The 20,358-nt window shown below is 35.4% G+C and overlaps 1 protein-coding gene across 1 annotated transcript in view; it reads left to right on the top strand.

The window, feature by feature from the left end:
• Positions 1–20,358, top strand: part of CAMKMT (calmodulin-lysine N-methyltransferase) — a 202,955-nt gene that overhangs the window by 165,482 nt on the left and 17,115 nt on the right. The window contains exons 6-7 of the mRNA XM_010004938.1: positions 3,916–3,982; positions 17,202–17,276. Of these exons, the coding sequence (XP_010003240.1) occupies positions 3,916–3,982; positions 17,202–17,276 (142 nt within the window). The remainder of the gene's footprint in view (positions 1–3,915; positions 3,983–17,201; positions 17,277–20,358) is intronic.

The raw sequence follows: 20,358 nt of genomic DNA, 5'->3' as shown, positions 1-20,358 counted from the left end.
AGCAGTCATTATTCTGCATATTTTAAGCAGCATCAGCCCTTCCAGTCTTCTGTGACATTATAAAGATAAAAGATTTTGGGGGAAAAAAAAAGTTTCAAAACTAGACTAACAAAACAAACTGCTGTTTTATAGAGGGTATAAGTATTTAATGGAAGGTCATTTTACCCACAGAAAGCTTCAGGTGAGGTCAGTAATCATCAAGTCAGCGAATCTCTTGCATAGCAGATTCTATGAATATAAACTGAAATTTTTTGAAATTTAGAAATCTTCTGTAGCAAGGAAAATAGACAAGTGCCAAGAATATTCACTCAGTCTTTGAAACTAAACAAATTAAAGTGCTTCTATTCTTGAAAAAGGTACTGTTTATGTCATCTAATTAGCACACCTTAGTTTTTCACAGTATGTTTTATAAATTTCTTTTATTTCCAAAATTCTTACAAGAAGTCTTCATCTGTATTCACTCAGTGAATCTCTTTCAGAGCAGCAATTGGTGGAAGGCTCTAACAGGAATTTATTTTTCTTTTTTAACATTTGGTGCTCTGAAGGCTCAGCATTCAAAGTGCTTTTATTGTGTTGGATTTTACAATGGGCTTAATATTAGCAGGGTGCCAAAGTGCAGCAGACTAAGAACTTTACAGTGTAGGTGGAATGTATTCTTAAAAGCACACATAATAAAATTTATGTTGCATTTAATGTGTTTTATGGACTTCAATAGTAATTTTATGATCTGTCTTATGGTAATTTTCTTTTGCATTCTTTGCTATGGTGGCTAGGTATAACAGAAGTTGAGGCTAAATTTAGATCTGTTTCAGCCATGCCAGGCTCACTGAAATCAGCAGGGCTTTTTAGTGTAATTGGAAATACAATTTGGACCCAAAATCCAGACTACAAATTATGTATTTCTGCTGATTTTTAATATTGCTGATGGTATTTTTCAATTGTTTAGCATACCAAATTAAATTAATGTGGGATAAAATACTGTTTTCTTTCTAGATTCTGCTCTTCAGAAATAGTTATTGCCTAGTATTATGCTTTTTATGTAGGTATTATAGATTAAAATAATCTTGTTTAAAAATTACTGTTTACATCTTCCCTTTAAATTTCTTAGGAAGCTTAAATTACATGCCAGTCATACTATAATATCCAAAAATTACTTTCCAAAAAGTAAAAGTGGTTGTCAACAAAAACGGGGGAAAAAAAATCATTGTCAGAAGCCAGGAAATCACCGAGCAAGCCTGCTAATTATTCTTAATGGGCAAGATGAGCACATTAAGAAACAAATGAATACATCAGTGAAATGTAATTGAAAATCGACCTGGCAATAGTGCATTGCATCTGAGAATCTGCCTTTGTATCATCATCATCATCATAATTATTGTTGGTTTTGTTGTTGTTATCGCTATTCAGTGAGCGTAACTAACAGCTTTGCTTTGTGAAGTCTTAAGCTTTTGAGGATCTGATTTTTCTTTTAATTTTTTATATTCTTCATATTATTCTCCATTTCATGCTGCCACATGAAGTATTCACTATGTATGCTTTCAGTAACTGTATTAGGATATGTTATTGAAATGTTACAAGTTAAAACAATTTACGAATATGTTAATATCAAATCATTGTTATGACTTTAACCATTTCATTGTGGAATAGACAGCTATATTTTATATGAATCAATGTTCTTATGCATGATGCTTATGGTGGCTTTTAAAAGGATATTATTTGAGTTACTAGTCCTTTTTAAAGACTTCACTCTAACTCCTTTTGCTTATCAGGAACAGATTTTAATTTATTAAGAGATCATTTATATTGCAAAGTCTATAAAATGAAGACAGATGTTATTGCTTTTGCAGCTTTGCTCAAAACTTAATTGTTGGTTTATTGTGTTTTATATAAGTTCTTTCAGGATCATTTAAATAAAGTAATAGGAAAGAAAAATATAGGTATTGCAAGTGAATAACAAAGATATACCTAGGCAAACTTACCAGATTTATCCCCCTTTGTAATTTCGGGTGATATGCATTCAGACAAAAATCTTCCAGCTTAGGTAATATCTGTGATATAGTCAAGTCATTAACATCAAATTCTATTTCCCTGTAGCACTGGCAGCACCTATACTTGGTTTGACATGTCCAAACCCAAGGGTGGGGATCATTTTTAGTAAAAATTTTCTACAGTTTCAGAGAGGCTGTGTACCTTCTGCCTTAGCTCTGTTTCACACCCCGCACTAGTGACTTGAACTACTGTCTGAAAGCATCAATAATACAAAACATTGTTGTAGTGCACTATAATGGCCATTAGAATATAGTGTATGGATCTTTCAACAGTCCTGCGAAATTTAGGTTAGAAAGGTCATGTTCAGCCTGAACGCCTGAAGACATAGGCTCATAAATTATTTTTAAAAGCTGGGGTAAGCACGTTTAGAACAATTAGTAATAGTTTTGCTCAGTTATGTAACTTAAGTACAGAGTTATCAGCAATGTTACTTCTGCCTCTACTTAAAACCAGCATGCTAAGCTCATGGAATTATTTATGTTTCCTTTTGCTTCACAGGTATAGACCATTCATTGCTACTTCTCATTGCATGTTGTGGAAAAGATTTAGAAGGCATGTCCAAACTACAGATGTTTGTTTAAACCAGCTAGTCTTCTGTCATTCCTTTGCTAGTTTTTGGCTTCACAAAATATTGGTTGTCTTCTCTTTGACATTGTTTGGATAGAGGCTTTCCTAAAACAACTTTTCTTAATTAGTCAACTGTGTTAGGAAAGCCAATTATGCAATTTCAGCAAAATGAATAAAAAGATGCATTAGTAATAATTTTAAATTAGCTTGACACTACTGTTCAGTTTTCTTACATGAGCACTTGTGAAGAATTTATTTTATGCACGTAGAAACTTCCTTCTACTTAACATCAGATTTCCTGAACTTTGAATACAAAAGAATAATCACTGACATCTTTACCAAAAATATCCATTTAAGATAATATTTTTATATATATTTGAGAGTGAATCATTGCAATACATATGGATTCATGCTGGGTGACATTTAGTATTCTTACAGTTTTCAGTTACTTGCTGCACCATTTCCTTCCAATGGCTTCTCACTAACCACGAATGATTGATTGTGAAGGTTATCTTGCTAGGCATAGAGGACTGGGCACAGCTTCCCTTCAAACTTTTCATTGACAGCCCTTGCTTTGGTCTGCCTGAGCAGCTACCCAAATTTGTGACCTGAGGTTCCAAACTGAATGAAGCTGAGAAATGAGGCCAAGGTACTGTTGTGGTGCCTAAGGGGAAGAAAAGTAATTTATTGCTTTGTACTACCCTTCATGGTGGTTCCAAACCATTCTCCAGAAACAAGTGGACTAGAAACTCCATTGCCTGTAGGTTGAGGTGCTCTGATTGTGTGTTGGATTTCATCCAGCCAGTGTCTTGTGGCAGGGCAGGTACTCAAAACCCCTAGGCCTCCAAAATGTCAGCACTGTGATCTAGTGACAGAGTTGAAGGCAGCATAAACTAAATTAGACATCAAGTGACTGTGCCAAAACTTTTCTGTTGACCAGGGTTATAATTCTTATATTTGTAAACGATAGTTGCCTTTCAATGTATATAAGGTATGGGAAGTCTTTAAGTCTTTTTCTGTTTCCTCTATAGCTACATGGATAGCAATTCCTTAAATGAAACATAAAATAGAGGGAGGCAACGTGAGCAAGTTACTGCATAGATATATGGCTGATATGCTTGAGTAGCAATGTAAAATTTATTCTTCTGAAAAAAAGACTGACTCTTAGAACAGGTTAAAGAAGACCAGACAGATAAAAGACATTATGTATGTATTAACAATGGAGGAAAGTAAAGTATTTATTATTATTTTTATTACTGCTCTAGTTTTTGTAGATAATTCTTAACAAATATGCTACAGATGTAAATGACATCATCACGCGAAACCAAAATGCGGGTGTGTTTAAGGCTCAGAAAGTGTCAAGCTGGTAAGATTCTACTAAACTTTTTTACAGATTCTGGCATATAATTGTATATTTAATGCAAACATGAAATGTATGCAAAAGTGTGAAAGTGCAATGTATATTACTGATGCTGACACAGATGTATGTACAATATAAGTAGATGGATCACAATTTAAGTGATGCTGTACAGAAAATTGAAACTATTAAAAAAAAATTAATTGCTTTTTAACCTGGAAAATACAGTATGATTAATCTTGATGGCAGAACCTTCTTTTCCTTTTATATGACATACAGTATGTCCCTGCAAGCTGTGGTTTAGTGCATGGTTGAAATTTGACTGCTTCAGAATCCTTTGTACTGAATATGAGGCTTGGAATAAATGTGCCTAAATCACTGGCAGGTTTAAATTTATATAGCTCTGAGAATTCAGGGTGGCAACAAATCCCATTTGCCCTTCAGGTAGATGTTGCTGGAGCATCCATAGGAGGTTTTTTTGGCTGTCCTGTCTGTGCCGTCAGAATAGCGTTGTCACTGCAAGGATGGATGGGCAGCATGGGAGCCAGGCACAGCATGCTGGGGCCCTTCTCTCTTTAACTGTGTCCTAAGTTGCAGGGCACACTGAGCATTTTTGTCATAGTGCACCAGTTCTTTTGTCTCTGAGTTAGCCCTGAAGGCATGCTCTGGAGGGTGAGCATTGTAGAAGTTCAGAGAATTTGGTTTCAGATTGTTTCCAGAGCCCTTCCTGACCCACCCTGTAATGTGTGGTGCCACCGAGGTTAGCTGTTTAACTGCTTAATTGAGGCATCTCCAGCTACAGTAGGGACTGGAAGCAGCTGAAGATTTGAGGTGTATTAATATCTTGTAGTTTTTTAAAAGTAAATTGTAAAGTATTTCATATAGATGCTACAGGATTGAGAATTACAATGTACTTAGAGACGGCTATGGTAAGAGCCAATACTGCCTTCTTATTTGTGTGTCTAAATTTTCTCTTTTTTTGATGATTCTAATTCCATGAGGGCCCTCAGTCCTCAAAGTGACAAAAGTGAAGCTGAAAAAGGGCTGAGAAAGACAAGCTGTTACAGCAGAATAAGCTTATTAACATAGAGGGCTAAACCCATACAATTTTAATGGCTATCGTTCACATCGTTTATCCCTATGTTTATGTAGCCATTCTTCGTAGAGAAGTTCTTTTAAGTGAGCACTTAGAGTTAGAAAAATTCTGCCTTCATTAGGGTGTACATGCATATAACTTAGAGTTTTATCTCTGCATCCTAATAAGTGCCTGCCAAGTAGACAAAGGCCACACAGGCCCCAGGAATGGTCTTTAAGGTTCCATGTACTGAAAGCTTCTTGTGAGCATCCTCAGACAGTCATCCCTGCTGGGGAGAGACTGTGGGGCACGTCCATCCAGAAGCTTAGATTTTGTAGATTTCCAATTGCTGTCTACTTTGCATGAGATTTCAGATTTCATCCCTTGTCAAGACTTCAAACCTGGTCTTTTAGATATCAATCAAAAGCACATTTGCTACCCTGTCCTCATTTACATTTATCTAATGCTTAAGGTCATTTGTGATCATTTGAGTGTATTTCAGCATATGGAATCAGTGAATAATAGATTTCAGCCTCACGCTGGGAAGAAAGATTGTGTTTTTACAAGACATGATGTTGTTTACTGGGTGTTAATAATCACTAATTAATAAACATATCTAGACATCATAAAATGTTGCATCTTAAGGAATAAAAATGTCAAGTGTTTAACTTCTTCAGTGCAAGAGCATTTGGGGCCTTATTTGCATAAATAAAATAATTAAATTACAAAATAAAGTGAAGTACTGTATCAACACATAAAGCTCTTTATAATAAACATCATTTGATTTTTAATTTTACCTTTTTAAGGCTTTTGTAGAGTTTTTGTAACAGTGTAAAGTTTTATAAAATAAGTATTCAAATGACTCCCTAATCCCCAAAATAATTATCACCCTGCCTTTCTCTATACACATTAATAATTGATTTCTCCAGTCAAAATTAGGGTTATGCTTTGGTTAGTTATTTGAGAAGGATGAATGGATGGATCAGTCCTTCAGATTCAGTAGTGACATGTGATCAAGGCAGTAAGAAAGTTATTTGCTCACTTCTTTAGGGCTTGAAGAAACTAAAAGGCTGATTTAAAATCTGAAATATGACTATAACCCTCATTCACTTCCCCTACAACTTCTCATTTACACAGTGTCTGGGTCTTGCAACTTTTGGACAGTATTCAGTGCAAAGTTACAAAGTTCTTTCCATAGAAAAGATAATTCAGAATAGACTCTTCTCAGTGCACCTTTATCACTCATGGGGTCTTGTACTCTTTTCCTTGCATGTGGAGTAGAAATTATCAGTATGAGGGTCAGTGAATGACTGCTCCTAATATTTAAGTCTAGACTTGGAAAATATGCCAAATATTCTATGGTGCAAACAGGAACAATCCAATATCAGCCAAGAGAAGTTAGGACAACCTACCATACATTTGTTTAGTTAGATTTATACAAAATGCAGTAAATGAATGCTTATCTTGCTCTCTGCCAACTCTTGATTATTGTTTAAAAGTACAGTAATGTAAGCCAAACTGGCAGTTTGTCTTGTTATGTATTATAATGTTATAATAGACATTTAGTAAACAATTTACTTCAGCAGTTGCTATACAACTCTATTTTATTTTAGCTTCCATGAGTATGTTCAGAATTTCTTGCTTACACTTACTGGAAATAGCTACAGTTATGCAACCAAGTTACTAATAATGACTTGCCATAGTAAGGTGAATTATTAATACTATGTATGGCTTTGACTTTTTTTTCACTGTTTTATCCATTAATCATGTTATTTACCCCATAACAACACATTATTTATCCTGACAACAGTCTGCACTATTAACTGTTATTGGTTTGTTATAATTGTTTTGATCATGTCCACCAATTATTAAATTATCAATAACAAAGTCAAGGAATCTCTACTCTTTTCCTTCTCTTTATAAAAGGTGGAAATCTTCTTGAAGGAGGGGTTCACATGGTAGAATTTGGACAAATTTTTGTTATTACAAATGTAATTATGGAAATGCACAAGCAAGAGGAAGGCCTGCAGTATATTCTAAAGATTAATGGACTCTATCTGTCTTACGTACCAGGGACTTTGTTCTTCCATAATATTCCCTTGTCTGAGAAGACCAAATCTGTTAAGAACAAAATTTGTATACTTATTGCTGATCTGGCACCTGTGAGTTTTAGCTGTGGACAATTCATTGTTTTGCTAAGAGTTGCCTCAGAGATTATATTCCATATAAGACAGTAAACTAGTACATGTAACTTCAAGTCAGTGGGAGAAATGCTTGTGGCGTTATTTGATTTGATTAGTAGTAATGTATCATGTGCAGTTTGTTCATTGTATAATCAAATTAGAACCCACATCAAGAATGTATGACCAGAAGACCAAAAGTGGCAGTTCCTCTTCTAAGAGGGTAACAGATTGTAGTGTTCCTTATTTCTTTAACTTGTGTTTGTCAGCTTAGCAACCCTAAATAAATCCTTTTCTATTTTTCCAGTCTCATCATGTAACACTTGCATTACAACATCTATTGGTAAGGAGGAAGCTGCAAAAAGGAACATTTCTGGCTTTTTGGTTAGGAAGAAAAGGCTCCTGGTTCCTCCTCTCTTAGTTTAATCACTTTATGTCTGTGTGGGAAGAAACAACTAATGGTCTGACTATTCATGCCCATTGTGAATTTGTCTGTCACATAAGACTCAACTGAAGTGGAAACCATTCCATATCTCTAATGAAACTTACCCTGTTCTATAGCTGTTCCAGTTTCAATCTACTCATTTTCAGGTGAGGGTGATCAGTAATGCATTCAAAGTGTGCATAAATGTTAGATATATATTGTGGAATAATTATACTTTCTGGTATGCTTTTAAAAATGCCTAACCAATTTGCCTTTTTGACTGCAGTTGAAAACTGAGCTAATATTTTCATGACACTGTCTGTCGCAACATCAGGAGCTTTCTAGTGATGGTCAGTTTGGAGACCTTAATTTTCTTTATCAAGTCAGAATTATTTTTCCTGTTGTGCACTTTGCATTTAGTCACAGTGAATTTTGTCTGTCATTTTATTGTCCAGTTACTCAGTTTCATCCTCCTGCAATTCTTCAGTCTCTTTTCCTTACCATCTTGAATAACTTCCTAACATCAGCAAACTTTGCCACCTCAGTGCTCATCTCTTGTAAACATGCTGAACAGAACCAATCCCAGGGGAACTCCACTGATTAACTCCCTCCGTTGTGAGAACTGACCATCTAGTACTACTCTTTTGTTACATTATTTAGCCATGTCAGGACTCTTCTCCAGTGGCTGTCTATTTTCCTTAAATGTTGTTAGTGGGGGTCTTTGCCAGTAGCCTTTTGGAATCAGAAGCAACCCAGATCACCCTTACCCGAATACTTTTGATACCTTTGAGGAGCCCAGGGTTTATAAAGTAGGACTTCCTTTTACAAAAGACATAGGCTTCTGTGATAAAAGTGCCTGCAATTTCTTCTGCAGTGAACAGTGATGCACTCCAAAATGTTGTTATCCTCTGTGAGTGCTCATTCTATCAGCTGGCAGGAAGATTTAGGACAAAAGAAAAATTATACTCTGACTTTCACCAACTTCCAAGTCTCTCCTATCTGAGTTGACTTAATAAAGTTGCAATTTATTTTAAATTGCATTGTAGTTTTGTTTGTCTTCTTTATGTGACCAGATAAAGAATATATCAAGGGAAAAAGCTGAAAAGTTGACAAGCTTTGTAGAGAAATGTTTTATGTGTTTGGAAGAACAGGGACAAGGATAGGTGCTAGGTAAAAGTATAACATTGCATTATTTTAAATAATTCTTGCTCAAATTGTGGGCTATTTTATTATGATCTCCTTTTAGCTCAAAAAACATGCTTTCGTTAAAACCACAACCGTTTTTCTCTCAGACTTGACAGGAAGACTAGGTAGAGACTGCTGATAGGAGAAAACTGGCATCTTTCTTCCCAGGGCTTAAAAAAATGTCCATGAGCTGTTAGAATCAAAGATTATTTGTTTTATTCCTATGCTTTTTTGTGTATCCAACTTTGTAGTCAACTGTAGTTGTGTAGCCAACTTTTACATTGTTTCCTAGTTCATATTGCCATTCTACTTTTACCTTTCTTTGTCTGCCTTGGCTCTGCCTTCATAAACACACTTTTTACACACTTTCAGTAGTCTCTGCCCTTCACAGGCCTTCTCAGCTAATCTTTGCCACAGACACAGGCAACTTGGGACCAGCTTTAAATTTTGACAAAATTATGGTTACAGTTTTATCTTTTTGTATTTAATTAATATGCAATTAATATTTGGTTATTCAAATATTAATCAAGGATGCTGAAAATTAATGGGCTTCAGGAAAGAGGTGGAAGAGTGAATCAGGGTCTGAAAATGTGAGAGTTAAAGAGCTCTGTTTACTTAACTTGTCAAAGAAATGACTTCATTGTTAAGAAATGAATTGGTTTTGATCTGAAAGTCTCATGTGGGGAAAAAAAATCTTTTAACAGAAGATCGCTCTTTAATCTACCTTACAAGTACCTAACAAGATGGAGAAATTGAAGCTAGACAAATTCAGTCCAGAAAAAAAATGAGATTTGACAGAGATGATAATGAGAGAGAATGTTAATACATTAGTGCACCTTTCCATGGGAAGCAGTGAAAGTGTTTAAATCAAGCTGGGTATCTTTCTGAAACATGTATTCATTTTTTGAGGTATATGAGCTTGATTCAGAAATTTGAAATCTTGGATGTTTATTTTGGTCCCTTCTGCCCTCGGAATGTAAACACCTGTAAATTACATCTTCTTGGCTGTTTTTAATTTTTTTTGTTCCCATTCAGTCCTATTGGACCTGCCTGGTTGACTTAATATTCTTTTTCTTCCTGTTCGTTTGATTGTCCTCCCTGTATAAATGGATAAACTATTTTCCAGGGAGCATGAAACTGTCTTCATATTTTTATACAAAATGAACTTTTGCAAAGCTTTTATTCACTGGTCTACCAGTGCGGTTGTGTCACATTTGCTTATGTTGGCTTGCATTTTGAAATTATGTTCTTTTTTATATTTATAGTTTATCTTCAGTCTGAATTCGAATGTGAGAACCACCCATTTCATGCATAATCTACTAAGTGAGCCTTATTAAAACAGTAGTCAATCTCCTAAATAACAACTGATTTAGAATGTGTTGTTGTACAGGAAGGATGTGAAAAGGCAAATGCAAAAAGACCAGTGTTTTGTTGTGGGTTGTTTTTTTTTTTTATCAATAACATTTTCATATAAACTTTTCTCACTTCTTTAAAAAAATTGCTACGTTAATGCTGAATGTTGTGCTGTGGTGTGTATACATGAAGGAAAACTTTATTCTGCAACAGTTGTATTTACATAGTATATTTAGTATGTCACAAAAATGTAGTAACTTTTGATATGCAGCAAACATGTTACAACTTATTTTTGAAAACAAAACTGTAACATTTCCATCTGAATTTTAACAAAATACGTTGTATAGAATTCAGGAGAGAAAATGTCTTCTCAGAATAAGAAATAAGGAAAGCAGGTAACTTTAACTTAACTTTTTAAAAGGAACTTTTAGGCAGGAAAATCTAGATAGAATCATACAGTCATAGAATGTCCTGAGTTAGAAGGGAGCTGTAGTTTATTTTGGTGCTTTTTCTTCTTTTTTTTTGCCACATTAATGTGATGCAATTTCATCATGAATTGTTGTACCAGTCATTGTATAAACACAGAGCAAAAAAAGCTGTTTATGTTAAGAGAATCTATGGTGTAAGACCAGAGATAGATACAGTGAGCAAGGATAACGAGGATAACCGTAGGCAGCACAATAAAGCTGGTGGCACAAGAGCAGCAAAGCCTCTTTTTCAGTTTTTGTAGGCAATATTTTAAGGGAAAGTTTCAAGGATAATGGAGTATGTGAGTATTCATGGATAACATAGTGAAAGACAGTTGTAAAGGTGCTTGCTTGAAAAGTTAAGTGGAAGATGTAGGCTGACATTAGAGCTGATTAAAGAAGGTACTTGTTCTTTCAATATTGAATGAGACAGAAAAAAGTAGGGAAGTGAATTGCTGTGAAACATTTGGAAAAGATGACTTGCAGCTTACCTGGAGGAGTACGAAGAGAAAGGTGACAATATCAGGGTTATAGGTAAGAAAAACAATCTTTGCAGCGGCCTACTGCAAGACTGTGTTTTCTGAGAGCAGAGAACAATATTGTGATGTTAAGTTGTAAGTGATGATTACACGGTCAGGAGTTTGAGTGTGTATATAAGAAACTTCTTGGAGATGCTACGCAGAGAAAATAAACAAAAACTGAGCTGACCTAAGGTATGCAAATATAGAGGAAGGTCTAAGTTAAGTGTAGGTTACAGACTGGAATTAATGGTTATGTCCAAAAGATCAAGAAAAGGTGGTAAAAATGCCTTCTTGGACTGTAGAGCTTCTCACTCACTGAGGCTGCAAGAAATACTGAGTTGTGAGTCTGGATACACAGTGGGAAGCAGAGAAGTGGGTAGTTGGGTTTAGCTTTTATAAGGAGATAGACCAGAAGTAAAATTCAGATGAAGAGGTGGAACATTGTGAAATCATCAGAAATGTGGGAAAGGTTTGAAGATAATCTTTAGAAGAGCATATTGAAAAAACTGGTTTAGCTTTTATAAGGAGATAGACCAGAAGTAAAATTCAGATGAAGAGGTGGAACATTGTGAAATCATCAGAAATGTGGGAAAGGTTTGAAGATAATCTTTAGAAGAGCATATTGAAAAAACAGTAAGAAACAATTAAAAAAAAAAACAAACAGAATATAGTGGAATTAAAATTCTAATGGATAGTAAGATTTTACTGGGCTGAAGAGAGAAAAAATATCCAGGAGAATGATGATAAGTGCAGATTTTGAGCGTAGCTGAGAAAAATCATCAGTATACTTTGACAAAAGTAGATAAATAATGTTCAAGTTGCCAAAACCTGCAAGGAGGTTATTAGAAGGAAGTGTCCATCAGCAATTGTAAGTATCTGCATTCAAACTTCTTAGAAATGCAAAAGGAAAGGGAGAATGGTTTGTGTTGCGTACCTGTGGTTTAACCTTGGTCTCTTCAAACCAGATGTGCACTGTAGGGAATGAGATAATGCATAAGAACACAAAGCAGAGTGAAGCAGTGATTGTAAGAAAGGCAGAGGGTGAAAGAAGGTGGAGAAATGAGAGCAACCTAATGAGAATATAATGAGAAAGGTAGGGAAACGATAGTAGGCAAATTTGCAAGACTCCTCAGAGAAGCTGTCATGATAGCTGTATACGTTGCCTCTGTCACTATATTAAAAGCAGTCTTCTTGATATTTATACAAAACTGAAGAATCTCAAGCAAAGATCAAGGTGTGGAGAAACATCCTGATGATGCCTTTTGTTAATGTGTTAATGAACTTTCTTGGTTAATGTCATAGAAAAAGTCATTTAAACCCCTAGACAAAATCTTTTACCTTGAACCTGTATACTTACCACTGATAATGCTTTTCGAAGACTGAAACCTAAATTAGAACATGAAGAGGTAGGTAGATAGGGGTTCTTAGTAGCTTTTTATCTGCTAAGTGGGACAAATTTTTTCATCTCTATTAAAACTCCTAATACATTTTGAAGCAAAAGCTTTTTGTCTTTTGTCCTTCTAATTTTGATTTTTTTCTCTTTATCTTCAACAAGTACTTTTCTGCTAAGCTGAGAACTACTCTAGCCCATGCCATTCATCACAGGAACATCTCAGAGACACTTGGAAATGTTTCAAGTTTTAACAATCAGAGACTTAACCTGTTTTTTTCCCATCTAAGTTACCTCCCTAGACACACTAGGAAAACACACACTGCATAACACAAGTTGAATAATAATAGCCATGAGGAATTTTGCATGAGAAGTAAAAACCTGGTAAAGTCAGGTCTTTTACTGTAGATTGCTGAGATCCCAGTGTAAGAAAGAGAGAGTCAACATAAATTAGAGTTACTGTACAGGGGAAGTGCAGGCCTGGCTGCTGTAACTATCCCTCCAGCACTTCCTATTTTGTGACATTGATTTTTTTTTTTTCTTTGAAGTACAAGCGATATTTGGGGATGCATTGGTAGTATTTAAAGTGTCTATTTTCTCAGTTGATCTTTTTGTTCTTTTATCATTACCATTCTTTTTATCTTGACCTAATCACATTTTCTGGCTTGCTTGTCAATTTAAAAGATATATTGGGGGGGAAGAAAAATGCTCTGATTGTGTTGTGTGGTGTTTGGGAGTTTTTTAATTAATTTGTTGTTTTAGAATGGTGTAAGGTTGATAACCTAGGAACTGAAACATCAGTACATATTTTCTCAGACTATTTTGATAGTATGCTTTATCTCTGACCTGGAAAAGCCACCTCAGCATGTGAGAGGATAGTTCATTCTCCATAGCTCATTCAGTCCTTGTCCTTTTTGCTAGGAATGCCATCAAGATTGCTAATTATAGTAATAGGTTTCTGATGTGGGTACTTTTCCTCTGAAAACTGGTCAAATTCATTTGATACAAGCCATAAAGCAGCTATTAGCGGGTACCGAGTCACAGCCACCATCAGTTTGACCTAAGTAGTAGCTGAACAGTGCAGTAATATTTTCCCCTCACACCCTATTTAATTTTTTAACATTCTCCTTGGAGCCAAAAAAAGCTCTTAAACTCTTTTATATTTCCAGTGGGTTTCAGAACCTTTACTGCTGAAACTTGAGTTGCCTATTTTCAATTACAAGCAACTAAACCTGCCAGAGTTAAATATGCCACACAAAATAATGCCAAGAGTGCACTTTACACAGTCTGAAATATGTTTTTGGGAGTTGTGTTGTTTTGGTCTTTTTTTATTGATGGTGTGGCTTGGACAGAAATGCAGAGTAAAGCATAATTTTCAAGTTTACAAAATAATTTCAGCCATTAGTACTCAAAAGGAAGACATAAAAAACTATAGATTTAAGACTCCTTATTTTGCTGACAGAAAAGTGGCTTTAGAAAAAAAGGAGTTTATGTCCACTAATTTAGCATCACTGGAAGGGGAGGAAGATATTTACAGGGCTTGCGTTTTTTTTCCCTATTGGAATTCCACATGATACTGGTGATTTAAAATTCTTTGTGGTATGGTATTTTTTAAATTTATGACCATTTTTTTTAAAGGAAGCTTTGTACAGACTGAGATTTTCAGATTTCTGGTGCTAACATTTTTTCTGGGTTTCCTAGCAGTGCTTTTCTTTAAATGGAAATGCAATCAACCCTTACTCCGTGGTGCCTTTCGTATTTCTTTCAGGTCTGACCACTAAGTCCAAGAGTCATGTCCTCAATAATCCTTGAAAAAATTGTTGTTCCTCATCCCCTTACTACGTATAGATACATGCATTTAGATACACTTATATACATCTTGACCTTTCTCAGAGTTGTTTTGCAATGTCAGTGGATTTTTCTGTACTTCACACTGAGGAATTGTGTTTGAATTACATGAACTTGTATGGCTAGTTGATGGTATTTATAAACATCCTGCCTTTGATTCACTATTTTCATTAGTACTAGAATTCAAAATAGCTGATTCTGATTCAGAGAATCAGGCTGATTCTGACATCAGTGTTAGTGATGGAATAATGACTCGCAGCAGACTTTACAGGTGCTGGTGCAGATGTTTGATTGCAACTCATGCAAATTTGTGGAAGCATTAAACAGAGAACAGTGTAGATATGGTAGCCTGGAGTTAGCCACCGAACCAGGTTCAGTATTAAGCTTTAGGTACCTTAGCTGCACTTTACCTGGTAGTCATACTTGTCCTTGTTTAAAGATAGCATGAGTAAATATGTACAACTTGTAGTTGCATCTCTCCTACCGCTGTGCTTACATCCTGAGTGAGAGCAGAATGAGTCCTGGTAGTATTTATTTTGCTATCTTTAGTTTACGTGGTTATTTCCCCACAGGAATAAAGATTTTCCTGCACCTTTTGATAATTTATGGCAAAGTTCTTGTGTGTAAATTTATCATTGGCTTTTGCATAATTATCACATCTTCATGAATGCAACCAAACTGAAGCTAGAGACCAAGAGCAGCCCTGGTGCTAAATCAGGAAGACTGGCTTTTGGCTGGATGTGGGGCCTTTAGCTCACTCCTTCTGACAGTACACGTGCCAGTCACATTGCACCACTGTTCATGTTCTTGGCAACTCATCGATTCCATGTTCTGCTCAGCATATGCTTTCTGAGCTTTTACCTACCCGCAAAACTCCTTTGTGCCTACAGTAGGTGTGCACAGAAAATATTGTATTTTGGATACTCAGCAGGAATTTGAAAGTAAAAGGAGAGAGATTTTTTTTGTGTGTTTCCAGGAGGAGGCACCTGTGCTGCCTTCCAAACTGCATGTGTGAAGTATAGTAAATATATGGTTAAAAAAATCATAATTCAAATCGCTATAGCGGTACTGATCAGATCTCTGTTTCTGTAGCAATGAGAACCCAAGGTGGCCTTTTAAGGCTCACAGTTCATCTACCAATTTCCAGTTCTGCTTCAGGATTCTTAAAGTATTAGAGTGCGTGCTTTAAACCCACAAAACTTACCTTTACCTAATTTTCACCATTCTAACCTAAGTTTCCACGGAAACAGGGTTGAAAAAGCCGCTGGTAGCCAGCAGGCAGCCAGCAGCTGAGAGTGAGAACTCTCCTTTGTCACTTTCCACTACTGGATGCCTGCTGCGTGCCAGTGTGCAAAGCTACCTAGGCTTCTAAAATCTGGAATACTTTCAATTTGAGGGGGAAAAATTAAATTAATCTACTCTCCTCTCTCTTTGGATTGTCGCAGTAAATTCCAGGAGGCCAAATGGGCTAATGAGTGCCGGTCTGTTCAGTTGCACTGAACCCCACATATTCAAAGCTTTCCCAACCAACTGGGCCTCTCCCTTCTTAATTTCCATGTTTTAAAAGCATTCTCTCTCAAATTTTGTGTCTGTGCACATGTGCACTCATATTGTGGTACTTTAGTCCTTTGTGGCTCTGTATCCGTCTATGTATTTATGAACATTTTTTTGCATATCTTACTGTCGATGTATAAAATTTCCTTTTTTTCCTGTGTACTTAGGGAACATTTCTGAATGAACACATTATAACTGATCCTCAGTTAAATATTGGGAGTAGGATGTGAATGGAGATGGCTTTTAACCAGAAGTAGATTATAGCTGCGGGAAGACTAAAGGGTCTATTTGGTCAAGTCTCATACAAAACTGAGATAAGCATGCACAACCTGACAAGATCAGATTAGACCCTTCCCCCACAAGTGCATTTCCCATAAATATTTATCTACTTTCTATTATAAATAACCAGGAAATGAAAAAGAAGGAGAGATATTGTAAAAAAAATTAAATTACTAGAAATAGAAATGCCGCTTCAAATCTTCAGGGTAATGATATTTTAAGTAAATTCCACTAGTTGCTGGTTCTAAAATGTGAGCAAAGTACTGAAATTCTTCGTGGCAGCTACATACATCAGCAGCATTTATAAACAAAGACAAACTTTGTACACAGGTGCATTTTTGCCTGCTGTTGGGTACCTTAGAATTAAATAACTTATCACCTGTGACGGAATAGGTGTTGACAGAATCAGTACTGCTGTATTTTTAAACTTGCCTGAGGTAGCATAGCTGGCATTGAAGTTAAGCTTGGCATTCTTTCCCCCTGTCCCTCCTCCCTCCAGCACAAGTGAATGCTCACTTCATCAATGAGAAGCACAACTGACTTGCCTGCCAGATGTAACGGAGATCCATGAATTCACATCTGTTCTGCAAATTTGTGTTTCATTAAGATTGTTGATACTTTGACTTCAGTTCCTCACACAGTGGTGTTAAGGGGTAAAAATGTGAAGCGATACCTGTGCCACTGGTTTAGGAATGCGTTTTTCTCGTTGATCCACTCACCAGAACCTGTGTGGATTGCCTTTCTGTTTTAGTAACAAATAGCTCTGTAGCTTTGAGATTTAAAACCTTAAAAATGCACAGGATAATATTTTACATTAATCTTTGAAAGTAGTGAGTGTGTACTTTTAAAACACTTCTGTGTCACATAAGAATAATATTAATACTTTAAAAATATCAAGATGAAAAATTTAATCCTTTCTTTTTTAAAAAAAAAATATCTTTTTTTCCTCTAGCATTTTACGATGGGATAATGAGACAGATGTCTCTCAACTGGAAGGACATTTTGACATTGTTATGTGTGCTGACTGGTAAGTACATAAAAATCATAAAACTCATGTTAGAAAAATAGCTTTGCTGGAGTAATTGTACTGTGCTGCTTGCTGATGGCTAAGCAAAGTCAACAAATGAAGCACAAAGCCACCTTAACCTCAACAAATTAATATTCATCTCCATGTGACAGTTATAAGGTAGTCTTCTATCACACAGTAACTTCTACCACATTATTTCCCAAAGATTGATTTTGAGAAGCATTTCCATTTTCTGGAATTGCCTCTGTTTCATGCTTGACGTATCAGTAAATGGACGACTTAGGCAAATTGCAAATAATTATGGCTCAGTGAGAAACAGTCTAGAGAAAAGGGAGTTTATCAACACAAACAGCTCAATTAGCTTACTTCTTAGGAAAGATCTGACTATTGATATAAGGGGATATATTTTTTGCTCCCTAGAAAATCTTTCTGAGGGAAAAAAAAATTTCAAAACCTTTTTTTCCCCCATCACATTCTGTTTCTTAAATCAATTTGACAGCAATATTTGTAGAAATAGGCTTTGAATTATTTACACAGGCGCATGTTAATTGTAAGAGAATTCTTAGTAAAAAAAACTAGAGTACAGCACTTCATTTATGAAAAGGTAGATACATGTTGCAATATAGTGTATTGTTTAGTAATTTATACAAATAGATTTGATTATTGACACAACCCTTTTCTGATGCTGGATTTGCAGGATTGTGCTATGCTGTATTTGCTGCATGCTAACTTAAAAAATACTACATTATTAATTATTTGTGTTGCATAAATGGAGACAGTGTACAAAGAGATGTATATCTTTAATTTAGAAGAGAAGGCATTTTTAAATTAATCTGTTTTTTCTTCATAGATATTTGCTCTTGACCCTTTAAATATCCACAACAGAAAATGCTGTTTATGTTTTGTTGCACGGAACTGTTGTGACAGACAAAAAGAGACAAAAATTCTGAAAACAGGGACTTCCTAGGACAGTTCAGTCCAGCAGATTTCTGTACCCAAGAAACAGTTAAAGGAAAAAGGCAAAGGGAAGTACGAGGCTGTCTATTGTCTTTTAAAACAATGTTCTTTTTAAGTGGCTTCTAATATTTGCTCTTGACCCTTTAAATATCCACAACAGAAAATGCTGTTTATGTTTTGTTGCACGGAACTGTTGTGACAGACAAAAAGAGACAAAAATTCTGAAAACAGGGACTTCCTAGGACAGTTCAGTCCAGCAGATTTCTGTACCCAAGAAACAGTTAAAGGAAAAAGGCAAAGGGAAGTACGAGGCTGTCTATTGTCTTTTAAAACAATGTTCTTTTTAAGTGGCTTCTAATAAAATATTCCTCTAAAGATTTTTTTTTTTTTTTTCTTTGATATTTTCCTATTTAAGCAAACTCTTCTGATTTCAGAAAAGTTACTGGTCTTGTGTAGCACTGGAGAAAGCGTGTTTTGTAATCTTTTTTTTCTTTTTCTAATACTTACATGCTGACAGAGTGCAACAGTGCTTCGTTTCTCTTAGCATTTAATTTCAGAAAAGTTCTTTGTTCCCTAAAAGGACAGAGAAGGGTTTCTAACTAATCGCTGATAATGTACCTCAGAAATGCATCATCTGATTAAAATAAGGAGCTAAACAACACCATATGATTTCAGCAAGTAATTTAGTAAATGCCTTCCTCACCAAATATTAGAATGGATACTCCAGGTTTCATTGCACAGATGAAGTTAATGCTGGACAGGATTAGATCAGATTAAGTATGAAAGTCAGATCAGAGTGCTGGCGGACATGAGCAGGAGGGCAGCAGTCTTCTCGGAGGCTTAGACAAGGCTCACATATGGATGTTCTCCAGATTATGTGGGTGAAGCAAGGTCTTGCCAAGAGATTTAGAGTTAAATTTGTTCTTCACACAAATATCAAAACAACCTGGCTGTGCCATCTCTTGTATTCTTGATACTCACACCATGTCATCCTATTTGTGCAGGGAGTACAGCCGAGTGGAGTAAGACTTAAGTTGGTTTTTTTTCAGTAATATTCTCGCCTAATTCTCCTCCCAGTCAGTTTGGAAATAGTGTAGTTTCTTTAGGAAACAAAGACTCAGACATGACAGGTAAAATACATAATGTATTTGCAATCACAGCATTTTGTACATTTATTTTCAAGCACTTAAGATATGCAGGTAAGTGTATAAATATTTATAGATTTCTAAAAAATAAATAGAAAGGTGCAGGTTAGGTTAAAGTACATGTTTTTATTCACAAAGTCTCTCTATTTTCTTATTGGAAGTGCCCATATAGATAGTTTAATAAGCACAAAAATCCCTTTATTGTTTGCTTCTTTTAGAAATCATTCTTTTAGTTATGGACACTAGGTTTTCTGGTACATGAAAAGGCTGGGGGAAAAAATGTTCAGTGCTTTATCAAACTGGAATCTTCTCTTAATTTTCATGTATTTCTCTTCCGAGATATAGAATTGGCTTGAGAACTGTTGGCAGGATTTTTGCTCTCTGAATTTTTCAGGCTGCCATTGAAGAAGGAAAAAAAAAAAATCTCTTTTCTTATAGCCCCTCGGCTGAAACCTGAAATATGCAGTGATAAAAACAGATAGAATAGATTGCATTTAGTTTAATGCCATCATATAGCTCATTGTCAGTCAATAAAATCAGGGATTGGAACAGAGAACTAGAAAGCAAAAAATCTGAGTTCAAATATTAGGTACATGGATAAATTTTTATTGAAGTATTTCCAGCAAGGGTGATATTGTCTGATTCTCTGAATAGCTAACCAGTGGTGCGGCTTGATCCCATTTACATGAAAACAAGCTCTATTCATAAACATATTCCAAATCCACATGGAGGTTCAAGTAAAAATGTACATGATTACAACAAGCAGAGATATGTTTATATTCATATATTTACAGTCAGATTTTCATAAACCTTGTGTGCAAGGGTGGAAAATAAGTTATTTCCCAGAATAGACAGTCTATTAGTTAACAGCTAAATTTAGTAGCTCAACTAGATTATAAAATAAATAAGAAGCAAACTGTGAAAGCTAGTCATTATTTAACCATTCAGAATTTTTACAATAAAAATAGTTTCATGGTTCA

This window comes from Chaetura pelagica, unplaced genomic scaffold, assembly GCF_000747805.2.
Source record: "Chaetura pelagica isolate M959 unplaced genomic scaffold, ChaPel_1.0 scaffold13, whole genome shotgun sequence".
Classification (NCBI taxonomy): domain Eukaryota; kingdom Metazoa; phylum Chordata; class Aves; order Apodiformes; family Apodidae; genus Chaetura; species Chaetura pelagica.
The sequence above is the reverse complement of the archived record's forward strand: the minus strand, read 5'-3'. Positions and strand labels throughout refer to the sequence as shown.